Raw genomic sequence first — 13443 nt, 5'->3', positions numbered from 1 at the left:
TCGCTTTAATCGGTCCTCCCCAGAATACTCAGATCGCTGACACCACCCCCCCCCCCCCCTCTCCATTCCCCCTGCCGTCAATACTTCCTCCAGCAATGTGGAGGCCGGCGCTATCGGGAAGCTCTGAACCTCCTTCCTGACAATCTCGGACCCTCAAATATCTAAATACCTCCCCCAGTCCATGTTTCTCCCATCTGTGAAAACTCCCATCCCATTTTCCTGATTCAAACCTATGGTTCTCTCTAATCGGCCCCGCCCACAACTTTGAAGTACTGCCTCCAGATCTTCAGTGTTGCCACCACCACCGGACTCCCCGAGTATTTATCTGGGGCCATCGGGAGCGGCGCTGTTGCCAATGCCCCGAGCCCCAACCCCCTGCACAGACTTTCCTCCATTCTAACCCAATGGGCAGCTCCCCCTCCCCCGACCCAGCTCCTCACCTTTTCAGCATTTGCGGCCCAGTAATAATATGATAGATTCGGGAGGCCCAACCTCCCTGCCAGTTGTCCTCTCTGCAAAAGAACCTTCCTAATCTGAGCCACCTTCCACCTCCCAAAATAAACGATCGGCAGGCACTGAAATATAAAAAACCTCAGCAACACATTCATTTTAATCGGCTGCACCTGAACTGGTGACTTCTCAGAGTCTCTGATCACCTTTATGTTCAGCTGCAGCAACTTTGCTTCAAACAGTCATCAATGGATTCTGTCGTGGTCAAAGGATTTGACTTGGCCCTAAAATGGCACCATGAGCAACATTCCTGAGCCAAACACGAAGGCCACTGGAAATTTTATCCAAGCTCTTTCTCCTCACCCACCCCACCTTCCCCATTACCGGGGGAGGTGGGACAGGAGAGGAGAGTTGAACCTCTTACAAATATTTGGTTAAGAAAAGCCCCTTTTTGATGACACGAACACGTTCCAGCCAGTTGAGCTGCAATGGTTTTTTTTTCTCCAGTTGCATGCATTGCTATGCCCATTTAGGGCAGTCGCTTTGGAAGAAGGTTTATGGGTCTCTCAATTCAAGTGTAGATACAGGGAGGGTTGAAAGAAAATGTCGAGTTGGATGCATTTTCTGAGTTCATCCTAAAATCGTGGAAATGAAGACACTGGTGTCGATATTAAGGGTTGCGTGCCACCAACAATCTGGAAAATACAACACCTGCAAAGGGAAGAACAGTTTCAATTAACACTGAAACGGTCAACGCAAGTAAAACATGACACACACTAAATGAGGTGGGGTTTTTGTTCAGTGCATTAATGTACAATACAGCGGAGCTGTCAGCCGTGAAAGTGTTACAATCAGTGAAATCTCAAACCCACCCCACCCCCAATCACCCATTATTGTATAAGTGTGCCTTAACAGTGCTTTTGAAAGGATATTTCACTGGAAAATTCACAACAAAGGCATTGTTGTCCTTGCCAATTGTATGAGCATTGTATAAAATGTACGTCGTCTTAACTCACCTCTCCTGGGCGAATGGTGCATTCCATGGGCTTGTCCCCTTCTGTTAAATATGGGTATGTGCCAAAGATCCATGAAAGAGTGGTCTTGTTTGGGTGAAACCCTGGCGTTTTTTCAGGTGGATAAAGAAACCAGCGCAGTCCAAAATATTTAAGAAGTAATTAGAACAAATGAATTGGCCCAAAACTTGAGTACAGGGTTTAGAGAACCCCAACTCCTCATGGAGTTCACCTGACCCACAACATTTACTAGATTGTGGTATGGGGAGCACACGGCCCACTCTACAGGTGTGGTACAGCAGAAATGGAAAAGTATTTTTTAAAGCAAAACAATGTTTATTCTATGAACTCGAGTTAACCTTTTTAAAACATACAGTGAACATCTTAGCAACCATTAATTCAAATACAACCCCCAAAGACTACAACACTAAGTAAACCTTTAAACTTTCCTTTTTAACATCCATACGACTTAAAAACAAAACCTTTATCAGAGGCACATCAGGTTAAAGTCACTACTGAGAACATTTATAATTCTGAATGCACCAAATGATCAAGAGATAGTCTTTTGATGGCAGAGAGAACAGCAGTACACCTGCTTGGTCTGGCTTCAGCTCCAACACTGAAAACGAAACTAAAACACACCCTGCAGCCTGCTCACAAGCAAAAGTAAAAAGCTGACAGACAGCCCAGCTCCACCCACACTCTGACATCACTGCAGTAGTAAATACCCATTTCTTAAAGGTACATTCACTACAGATATTTATATACACACCCATTTATAAACACCCATTCGCATTTTGACTCTTGTTAATCAGAGCAGAGTGGTTGATGGAGGTGCAAAAGCAGGTAACAAGTTGAACATGGCCCAATGTGATATAAAAATAAACATTTGTGTCGATTCACATCTTCATTTGAAATGATTCTAGTTAAAATGAGTTGTGATGCAAGTTGTTAAGGTATCAGATGTGAGCTCGCTCTCTTGTTCGTTCATGTAGTGTCCCAATTTTGAACAATTATTTTGGAACTGGTACTGATGTGACGTATATATTTCAAAACAGGAACCAAGTCAAAGTGTAGGCACCTCTTGTTTGAACAGGAAGCCCTGGAGAACACTGGGCTGGATTCCCCATTCTGGAGACTAAGTGCTGATGCCAGCGTAGTATGTGTGGACTTTCATGACAGGAAATACAGCACCAACTCCTCACCGATGCCGGTACCAGTGAGGGGCTAGCATCGGTGGAGGGTCCCACGGACCGGGCCGAAAACGGCCGCAGAATGCCCGGGCTGTGCACGTGCACGGCTGACGACCTGCACCGGTCGCGTTGTGCAACACGGCGCCGGCCGTGCGCGAACCCAACCCGCCAACCACGACCCCACAGCCCACCCCTTGGCCACCCCCCACCAGTCCCCCCAGACTCTTAATCTGTGGAGTGTGATGGCTAGGTTGTGGAGATGTTCTTCCACATTCTTCTCAGTAACCAAGATGTCACCCAGGTAACACTGTACTCCGGCTAATCCGTTTAAGATTTGGTCCATGGGTCACTGGCACAACGTTGGCGAAGAAGTGATGCCAAACAGTAATCTTTTGTATTGAAATAATCTTGTGTGTGTCACAATTGTCAATAACTGTTGAGAGTCTTGATCCATGTTTGTTTGAAGGTCTGCGATCGATTTTATTGAAGTGTCGGCCTTCAGCCAACCCAGTGAACAGGTCATCAATCAGGGATAAAGGGTACTGCTCTACACACATGGAATAGGTTTACTAGTGACTTTAGAATCGCCACAAATGCGAGACAGATCTGTCTTTGTTCATCACGGGTATGATCGGTGCAGCTCATTCACTCACGTCAACGAGCTCAAGGACTCTCGTTCTGACCAGCCATCCTAATTGTGCCTCTACCTTAGGCACTTGCTAGCCTTTAAGCATCTCGCCTGACTTTCTTCCTTGATCTTCAGCTTTACTGAGATATCTTTCATGCTTCCCAGCTCACCGATGAAAACAATGGCATGTTTCTTTCAAGATTTTGGTTAGGCCCAATTCGGAATCTGCCATAAGATTTTCCTCAGTCCAATTTAATCTGGTCTTTTGCAGCCAGGTTTTTCTCATTTGTGCCGGATAATTCCCTTTGACTATGTGCAAGGACAAATCTGCCACCTTGTCCATTTACTTGCACTGTTACATCAACACAGCCCCTCAACAGAACTACTTCTCAGTGTAGGGTAACGCACCTTTGAAGGTTGGCGAGCAATATGTTGGACATTTTCTTCATAAACAGCCTCTGGTACCAGCGGGACGGATGCCCCAGTGGCTACACCCAGCCTCACCGGCTGACCATTCAGTAGTGGAATGACCCAATATCGGTTTGTTGCAAAGGCTAATAATTTACTATTAGTTCGTCTTCGAACTGTGAATCGAGTTCCTTCTCACTTTATGTACCATGTGCACACTTTTTCCTTGATTCAGCTTGCCATTTGTTTTGTTCGCCTCTTGCTTCCTGCAACCTTTGCCTGAAGCTTGTTTCTTTTTCCAACAAGCAAGTGCCTTTTCTGCCACAATTTCTGCACATCATGTCTATGCATCAACAATCTGCTGCTGTCTTTGCCCACCTGTGGCACGTGCAAGTCTGTGTTTGCGTTCAAGATTCAGCTGACATCTTGTGAAGTCTTGCGCTTGAACTCAACTGTTGAGCTTCCTTGGCTGCTAATTCCACGGCCACAGCAGCTTCAAAAGCTTTCTCGAAGGTCAGGTTGCTTTTGGTTAACAACCGCTTTTAAATAGCTTTGCTCCTTAAACCGCAGACTAATCTATCTTTGATGGTATCATTTAACATATCCCCAAATTTGCAGTGTTCGATTTTCAGGGCAGCTTCATATGTGCTTATGAATCCTAAACTTTTCTGCAATGACTGAAGGTTTAGGTGAATTATGGCCATGCAAAATTTCCACTGTTTCTTTGTACCTGGCTTTTCCGGCTGTACCAGACTCCTAAGAAGTTAAATGTTTCCTTCCCCATTATGCTTACGAATGTTGGGCCTTTTATGTCTGCTGCTATCTTGTTAGCTTGAACTCAATAGCCGAATCATTCTGTATACGAGCTTCATTGCTCTGTATTCTCAGAAAATAGTCAAAAACTCACGTCATTTTTCCCTAAGGAAGGCCCTGCATGGCAAAATGTGCTACAAATTTTTAGCATTACCTTGCTTTCTTTCTCCCCATAACAATGGCATGACCCGAGGTCGGCCTGTTTCCCTTTGTGATTTGCACCATCCCAGCTCTAAATTTGTAGTTTCAGGGTAATTGATACTAACGGTTACAGAGTTTGTTCCGGATGGAGCTTCTCTCCAAGGCTGCTGCCCTCAGATTTTTTGGTTCCTCCGGAGGCTGCAACCGTTGTTTGGCCCGCCCGTGGCCAACTTTCAAGTCGCAACGATTCCAATTATTTGTCATAGCTTCGGGTGCCTACAAACGCTGTTCACCTACCCCGTCGCCAGGTTTTATGTGGTGGATTCAAGATGGAGTCTGCAAGTGTTGGGAGGTTCAACCAAAATGTAGAGTTTTATTACAGGGCCGAACAAACGGCCAGTCTGATGACGTCACGCAATCGTTCTCTCAAAGTGCCCCTGTTCAGCTACAAGGCTGCTTGTGGGGAAACAGTAAAATCACTGAATACACAACAAAACATACGGCGAACAAATTGCGAATAGGTCAAAGCGTCCCTGACTTCCACGTTGCAGGGTCCTTTGCCAACCATCTGCATGGAGTGGTCCGTCTTCCTGTAAAATAAAAGGTGCAAAAATGTTGGTTCCACGTTATTGGGCATTGCAGCTGGCACGATGAAAACATTCAGAACAGTAAATTGGCAAGATAGCCAGGAGGCTGAAATGTCACCCGAGTCAGCCTATAAAATAGCTGGGACTTCACAAGTAATTCATTGACTGGGAAGCACTTCAGGGCATCCTCAGGTCATGATTGAAAATAATAGGGCAGCACGGTGGCACAGTGGCTAGCATCGCTGCCTACGGCGCTGAGGACACGGGTTCGAATCCTGGCCCTGGGTTACTGTCCGTGTGGAGTTTGCACATTCTGCCCGTGTCTGCGTGGGTTTCACCCCCACAATCCAAAGATGTGCTGGTCAGGTGGATTGGCCACGCTAAATTGCCCCTTAATTGGAAAAAAATAATTGGGTACTCTAAATTTTTTTTTAAATGATGGAAAATAATGAGTACTCAATTATTTTTCTTTTCCAATTAAGGGGCAATTTAGTGTGGCCAATCCACCTCACCAGCACATTTTTGGGGTGTGGGGGTGAAACCCACGCAGACACGGGGAGAATGTGCAAACTCCACACTGACAGTGACCCAGGGCCGGGATTCGAACCGGGGTCCTCAGCGCCGCAGTCCCAGTGCTAACCATTGTGCCACATGCCGCCCGAAAATAATTATTTTTAGTTAGATTCTCAAGGACCTGAAACGGTGAATGATTTCCATGATATCTGAACTCGTACCCAAGCAAGCAGCGTTTACACCATTCACATCAACATTCAGCTGATTCCTATAATCAATTCAGTTTCTTCAAATACCACAGGCAAGGTCCCCAAAGCACCATTATATAATAATCTGCCACAGCACTGGTCCATATTTCTAGCATTGTGACTCGCAGGTACAGAAAGAAAAATTTTCTTTAAAACTGACATTTCGGCAGGGAAAAGCAGTTCAATCCTGAAACCCAACAAGACATAGTGACACCAATGTTTGCAAGCTATTAATCATCAGAAAGAACAGTTCAAACATCTGAAATACCTTCAAGTTGGCTGATCAAAATACACGGCAGCTAGGGCTACACTCGCTCACAATTTCTAATGATAAATCATAGCCATTTCAATGACAAAAATCTTTTGGAGAGGACTCAAGAGGTATTAAAGTTCACCCTACAACTACACCAACTAAAATTAATCATCAAAATAGATCCAAATTTGCCTCTCTTGTGCTAACGCAACACATGATTTAAAGAGAATACAGAATGGTAAATTGATAAATACAAAGAGATACTATATCATAGCTTAGATAGGGTGGATGTAGGGAAGTTGTTTCCATTAGCATGGGAGATAGGACCCGGGGGCACAGCCTTAGAATAAAAGGGAGTCACTTTAGAACAGAGATGAGGAGAAATTTCTTCAGCCAGAGAGTGGTGGGTCTGTGGAATTCATTGCCACAGAGGGCGGTGGAGGCCGGGACGTTCAGTGTCTTTAAGACAGAAGTTGATAAATTTTTGATTTCTCAAGGAATTAAGGGCTATGGAGAGAGAGCGGGTAAATGGGGTTGAAATCAGCCATGATTGAATGGTGGAGTGGACTCGATGGGCCGAATGGCCTTACTTCCGCTCCTATGTCTTATGGTCTTATTAAGCAGCATGAGTCTGCGATCTGGTTAGTATTGATCATGACGTAAATCGAAACCTGGCTACTAACCATTATTTGAATACTACACAAGTGTTCATTACGAGGCTGAGACAAAGAGTTAATGGATTGGAGCATCAGACCAAAAACTACCACATGATATCAGGCAAACTGGTCTGTCTTCCTGTGGGGATCTGTTAGCAGCAGCTCTTCAGTATTTATTATGCAATCGCATAATAAACAATGGGTAAGAAATTAGAGGCAATAATTCAATCAAGCTCAGATAACATTCAAATCAAGCATTCTGTATCTGTAGAACCCATCGTAAAAGACAGCTCCTGGAGACTTGGTTGGTATATTCACTCAAGTCAGAATCTTACAGCACAAAGAATGCCTTCGGCCCATCATGTCTGTGGCGTCCATCGAGCACCTGTCTATTCTAATCTCATTTTCCAGCACTTGATCCATAGCCTTCAATGCCATGTCGTTTCAAGTGCTTCTTAAATGTTGTGAGGGTTCCCACCTCGACCACCGTTCAGGCAGGGAGTTCCAGATTCCCACCACCTTCTGGGTGCAAATGGGTTTCCTGAAATCCCAACTGAATCTCCTGTCTCTTACCTTAAACCTATGACCCGTGGTTATTGACCCCTCGACTAAGAGGAAAGGTTTCTTCCTATCTACCCTATGTCCTTCATAATTTTGTGCACCTCAGTCAGGTCCCCCCTTCAGCCTTCTCTGCCCAATGAGGTAACCTGTCTCTCTGCAGCCTCTTTGTGTTCTCCTCACAGCTTACGTTCCCACCTAGCTTTGCATTGTCAGCAAACTTTGATAATTACACTCTGTCTCGTCATCTAAATTGTCAACTTTTTTATTTATTGGATGTGGGCGTTGCTGGCTGGGCCAGCATTTATTGCCCATCCCTAATTGCCCTTAAGAAGGTCAACTGTAAATAGTTGATGCCCCAGTGTTGATCCTTTGTACCCTCCATTTATTACTACTGGCCAACTTGAAAATGCTCCATTCATATCCGCTTCCTAACCAATCCTCTGAAAATGCTAATGTGTCTCCCCCAACTCCTTCAATCCTTATCTTGTGTAGACTTTAACAGATGTCTTTTGGAAATCCAAATATACGATGTACATTAGCTCCCCATTATCTACCCTGTCTGGTGAATCAGCAAAAAACTCTAAAAACAAAAATTGTCAAACACAATTTCCCTTTTAAACGTCCAGGTTGACACTGTCTGATTACAATGAAATTTTCTCAAGTGCGTTAAGACTTCCTTAATAACAGATTCCAGCACTTTCCTAATGATGGCTGTCAGGGTACCTAGCCTGTAGTTCCCAGTTTTCTCTCTCCCTCCTTTCAGGACGCTCAGTGTTAAATTTGTTAATATCAAGCCCACAGGGACGGTTCTGGAATTTAGGGAATTTTGGAAAATCATAAGCAGTGTATCCACCATCTCTGCAGCTACCTCTTTTGGAACCCTAGGATGTAGGCCACAGATCCTGAGGATTATAGTCATAGGGGTCTACAGCACAGAAAGGGCCCATTGGCCCATTGCGTCTGCGTCAGTCAAAAACAACCACCTAACTATTCTAATCCCATTTCCCAGCTCTTGGCCCATAGTCTTTGAAGGCCTTGGTATTGCAAGTGTACATCTAAATACTTCTTAAATGTTATGAGGGTCTCTGTTTCCATGACCTGAGTTCCAGACTCCCACCACCCTCTGGGTAAAAAATGTGTTTCCTCACATCCCCTCTGAACCTCCTGCCCCTTACCTTAAATCTGTGTACCCCGGTCATTGATCCATCCACCAAGGGGAAAAGTTTCATCCTGTCTACTCTATCTATGCCCCTCATAACTTTATACATCTCAATCATGCCCCCCCCCCCCCACCCCCTCAGTCTCCTCTGCTCCAAGGAAAACAACCCCAAGTCTATCCAATCTCTCTTCATAGTTAAAACTCTCCAGCCCAGGCAACATCTTGGTAAATCCACCCTTTCCAGTGATATCACATCCTAAACCATTTATATAACCACAAACACCAAAGGCCCCAACACTGATCAATGCGGAACCCCACTGGACACAGGCTTCCAGTCAGAAAAACACCCCTCAACAATCACCCTCTAATTCCTGCCACTCAGCCAATTCTGGATGAAATTTGCTACATTTCCTTGGGCTCTTACCTTCGCTATCAGTCTCCCATGTAGGACCTTATCAAAAGCCTTGCTCAAGTTCAATCCCTGCCTCTCCAAATGTAGATTAATTTGGTCTTTCAGAATTGCTTCCAATAGTTTCCCCACCACTGAGGTTAGATTGACTGGCCTGGTTTATCCCTTCCCCCTTTCTTGAATAATGGCTATCCTCCAATCCTCCGGCACCTCTCCTATGACCAGAGAGGAATTGGAAATTTAAAAAAAAAAATTTAGAGCACCTAATTCATTTTTTCCAATTAAAGGGCAATTTAGCGTGGCCAATCCACCTACCCTGCACATCTTTGGATTGTGGGGGCGAAACCCACGCAAACACGGGGAGAATGTGCAAACTCCACACGGACAGTGACCCAGAGCCGGGATCGAACCTGGGACGTTGGCGGCGTGAGGCTGCAGTGTTAACCACTGTGCCACCGTGCTGCCCTGGAATTGGAAATTATTGCCATTGCCGTGGCTATTTCCTCCCTTGCCTCACTCAACAGCTTGGGATACATTTCATCTGGCCCTGGAGATCTGTCTACTTTTAAGCTTGCCAGACCACTCGGAAGCTCCTGTTTGTTAATTCCTTTAATTTTATCAGTCCTTCTCCCTGATTTCTATACCCACACCGGCCTTTTCATTGGTGAACACGGATGCAAAGTATTCGTTTAGAACCCTACCCATGTCCTCTGACTCCACACACAAATTACCCCTGTGGTCCTTAATGGGCCATACGCTTTCTTTAGTTATCCTTTTACCCTTAATGTACTTGTAAACCAACTTAGGATTTTCCTTTATTTTACCTGCCAGTATCCTTTCATGTCCCCCTTTTTGCTCTCCTAATTTCCTTTTTAAGTTCTCTCTTGCACATTCTATACGCCACTAGGGCTTCTGCTGTTTTGAGCCCCCAATATTGGCCACAAGCTTTCCTTTTTCTCCTGATCCAATGCTGTATATCCTTCGATATCCAGGGTTCACTGGATTTGTTGATCCCACCCTTTTTCTTGATTGGAACATGTTGGCCCTGGACCCTCCCTATTTCCTTCATAGATTTACCCGAAAGTGTCTGCTCCCAGTCCACTCTGGCCAATTCATATCTGAGTTTATTAAAATCAGCCTTTCCCCAGTTTAGACTTTGATCTGGGATGGGTAACTCAGCTTAGGGTGAAACATGGGGCGTAATTCTCTGGTATCGGCGCGATGTCCGCCGACTGGCGCCCAAAACGGCGCAAATCAGTCGGGCATCCCGCCGCCCGAAAGGTGCGGAATGTTCCCCATTTTGGGGGCCGAGCCGCAACCTTAAGGGGCTAGGCCCGCGCCGGACCAATTTCCGCCCCGCCAGCTGGCGGAAAAGGCCTTTGGTGCCCCGCCAGCTGGCGCGGAAATTACATCTCCGGGCGGCGCATGCGCGGGAGCATTCGCGGCCGCTGACGGCATTCCCGCGCATGCGCAGTGGAGGGAGTCTCTTCCACCTCCGCCATGGTGGAGACCGTGGTGAAGGCGGAAGGAAAAGAGTGCCCCCACGGCACAGGCCCGCCCGCGGATCGGTGGGCCCCGATCGCGGGCCAGGCCACCATGGGGACACCCTCCGGGGCCAGATCGCCCCGCGCCCCCCCCCCCAGGACCCCGGAGCCCGCCCGCGCCGCCTTGTCCCGCTGGTAAGGTAGGTGGTTCAATCTACGCCGGCGGGACAGGCATTTTGGCAGCGGGACTTTGGACCATCGCGGGCCGGAGAATCGCGTGGGGGGGGCCCGCCAACCGGCGCGATTCCCGCCCCCGCCGAAAACCGGTGCCGGAGAATTCGGCAACTTGCGGGTCGGGATTCACGGCAGCCCCCGGCGATTCTCCGACCCGGCGGTGGGTCGGAGAATCTCACCCATGGAGTGCCTCAAGCTCAGAGTTTGTGACAGTCAATCGTTCCATGTCTTTCTAATAATTAATTGGCGTAACTTTCTGCTTAACACAGTTGGGTAAGCAGTGCGATGCAGTGGCAAGGTAGAGTTATGTGTCATTTCCAGAAATGCAGAACCAGAAATCACATTTGGTATTATGTTGCGGAGAGACACAATGTAGATGGAAAATGGGAAGGAGGCTAAGAATGGATCTTTGGTGGTGGGGTAGGACGGCAACTTATTATTGAGTTGTCCGAGACGACATCTGTTGCTGCTCACTGGGATCCTCGGCGGGTGTCTGGAGAGCTGCGGAGTGGTTGGTCACAGCGTTCCCGATTGTGGGAAGTAGTGCCCAACGGTCGCAACCGGCTTTTAAAAATGCCGGCCGCCACCGGATTTCAGGAATGCCGGCCGTTCCTTGCATAGGTGCCTCCTGAGCCGGATGTAGCAGTGCGCAGGCTCGGAGCCCAGCGGGGCAGACCGCCTCCTCCGTACGTCAGCACGCTGTCCTAAGAACAGAATTTTTTTTTTTTAAATCGATGGAGTCTTCCCACCAGAAGCAGGTACCCTGACGTCACGTGCCCTGGGCGAAATGGATTGTTTCCTCCATTTCAAAGCTGCCATCAAACAACCGGACTGTAGAATTTTAATAATAATCTTTATTATTATCACAAGTAGGCTTACATGAACACTGCAATGAAGTTACTGTGAAAAGCCCCTAGTCTCCAAATTCTGGCACCTGTTCGGGTACACTGAGGGAGAATTCAGAATGTCCAATTCAACTAACAAGCACATCTTTCAGGACTTGTGGGAGGAAACCGGAGCACCCGGAGGAAACCCACAGACACGGGGAGAACGTGCAGACTACACACAGACAGTGACCCAAGCGGGAATCGAACCCGGGACCCAGGCGCTGTGAAGCAACGGTGCTAACCGCTATGCTACCGTGCAGCTAGATTGTTTCTTCACATGGAAGAGAGGGCCAGAAATACAAACATGCCAGGATCACACAACTAAATCTGCTGGAGAGAACTGTTCAGGAGTGCCCATAGCAGGATAAAGCAGTGCTGGTTTGAGCTCCAGGGCCTCTGGCGAACACCCAACAAAGAAAAAACTGAAATTGGGAACAAAAGAGTATAGAAATTATTTCTTGAGGTTTTATTGATTGTGCCAATGCAAATCAGAATGCAAAGCCCATGCGTGTTATGTGCAGGGAAGTACTGTTAAATGAAAGGTCAACACCCTCAAAACTTCAAAAGCTTTTGAAGATCACGCATGGCGAGTTTGAGGACAAATCTCTTGATTTTTTTCAAAGGACGTAGCAAGAACTTAAATCATCAGCTGAAGCCCTTTGCAGAAATGGTACATTGAATAAGAAAGCGAGATTGTGAAGGTCAAGCAGGCTCACCTGCCACATTAAAGGTAAGAAATAATCGTGTTGTCGTGAAGGTCGGCTGGCGTGGGGCCCGGCGGTCGGCCGGCGTGGGTCCCGGGGGACGGCCGGCATTGGTCCTCAAGGTCCGCCGGCCTGAAGGACAACCAGTTGGTAAGGTCCCGGGAAAAAGAGTTTGAAAAACACTGATCTAATCCCATTTTCAGCACTCGGTCTTGTGGTTAGCACAGTTGCTTCACAGCTCCAGGGTCCCAGGTTCGATTCCCGGCTTGGGTCACTGTCTGTGCGGAGTCTGCACGTTCTCCCCGTGTGTGCGTGGGTTTCCTCCGGGTGCTCCGGTTTCCTCCCACAGTCCAAAGACGTGCAGGTTAGGTGGATTGGCCATGATAAATTGCATCTTAGTGTCCAAATAGGTTAATTTGGGTTACGGGGGAGGTGTGGGCTTAAGTAAGGTGCTCTTTCCAAGAGCTGATGCTGACTCGATGGGCCGAATGGCCTCTGTCGGCACTGTAAATTCTATGATTAATAGGCATGGCAAGAGCACATGGAAATAGAGTCCCCGGGGACAACAGGCTGCTTTCCCCTTTGAGGGGGAGACTGGTGATTTAACCTGAGGGTTACTGAGGTTGGAAGATCATCCCAGCTGCGGGATGTACCCAGGTGGTGACAGGCGCTACAGAAATGCAAGTCTTTCTTGGCTGGGAAATGGAAGCGCGGATTGCGCCTCTCCCCCGCCGCTGCCGCCAGCAGAGCTGGTGCGAGCAGGGCCCCAGGCTCCATGTGTCGGCCGCTGACCTGGGCCGTGCTGCCGGCTAAGCCAGTTGTCAGGGCAGGCGCGCAGGCGCGGCGACGCCGGAAGAGAAAGGGAGCGCTGGCCCCGAAAGGCACGACGGTAGTTGCAGTCCCTCTGCCCCTCCTCTGGGCGGTGCCCAGCATCCACCTCCCATCGCACACCGCGCGGGCTATGGCATCATGGGAATTGCAGTCCAGTCGGCAGGTTTCTGAGAGTAGCTCAGGTCTCCAGAATAGTTTTGCCACAGTTTCACTGACCTCCAGGATGATCAGGGGTACACTTCAATTGCCTTTCATATAATAATTCCGCATA

At 47.5% G+C, this 13443-nt stretch overlaps 1 protein-coding gene across 1 annotated transcript; it reads right to left on the bottom strand.

Annotated features, from left to right (window-relative positions):
- Nucleotides 1-435: 435 nt before the first annotated feature.
- On the bottom strand, nt 436-13140 carry jmjd8 (jumonji domain containing 8). Its single transcript, XM_072479819.1, has 5 exons — nt 12870-13140; nt 8188-8273; nt 5096-5236; nt 1467-1626; nt 436-1161 (listed from the first exon to the last, which is right to left on the bottom strand). The coding sequence occupies exons 1-5, from the start codon at nt 13116-13118 to the stop codon at nt 1081-1083; spliced, it is 717 nt and encodes a 238-aa protein (XP_072335920.1). The 5' UTR covers nt 13119-13140; the 3' UTR covers nt 436-1080.
- Nucleotides 13141-13443: the final 303 nt, after the last annotated feature.

This window comes from Scyliorhinus torazame, chromosome 17 (genome assembly GCF_047496885.1).
Source record: "Scyliorhinus torazame isolate Kashiwa2021f chromosome 17, sScyTor2.1, whole genome shotgun sequence".
Taxonomy (NCBI): domain Eukaryota; kingdom Metazoa; phylum Chordata; class Chondrichthyes; order Carcharhiniformes; family Scyliorhinidae; genus Scyliorhinus; species Scyliorhinus torazame.
Note: the sequence above shows the minus strand (reverse complement) of the source record. Positions and strands in the feature narration are given on the sequence as shown.

Coding starts and splice junctions, on each gene's coding strand:
- jmjd8 (XM_072479819.1), bottom strand. CDS start 13,118: ATGGAGCCTGGGGCCCTGCTCGCACCAGCTCTGCTGGCGGCAGCGGCG. Junction 5,237..8,187: donor AACTGGGAACTACAGGCTAG/GTACCCTGACAG, acceptor TTTATTTTACAG/GAAGACGGACCACTCCATGC. Junction 1,627..5,095: donor GTTTCCCCACAAGCAGCCTT/GTAGCTGAACAG, acceptor TCATTTGTTCTA/ATTACTTCTTAAATATTTTG.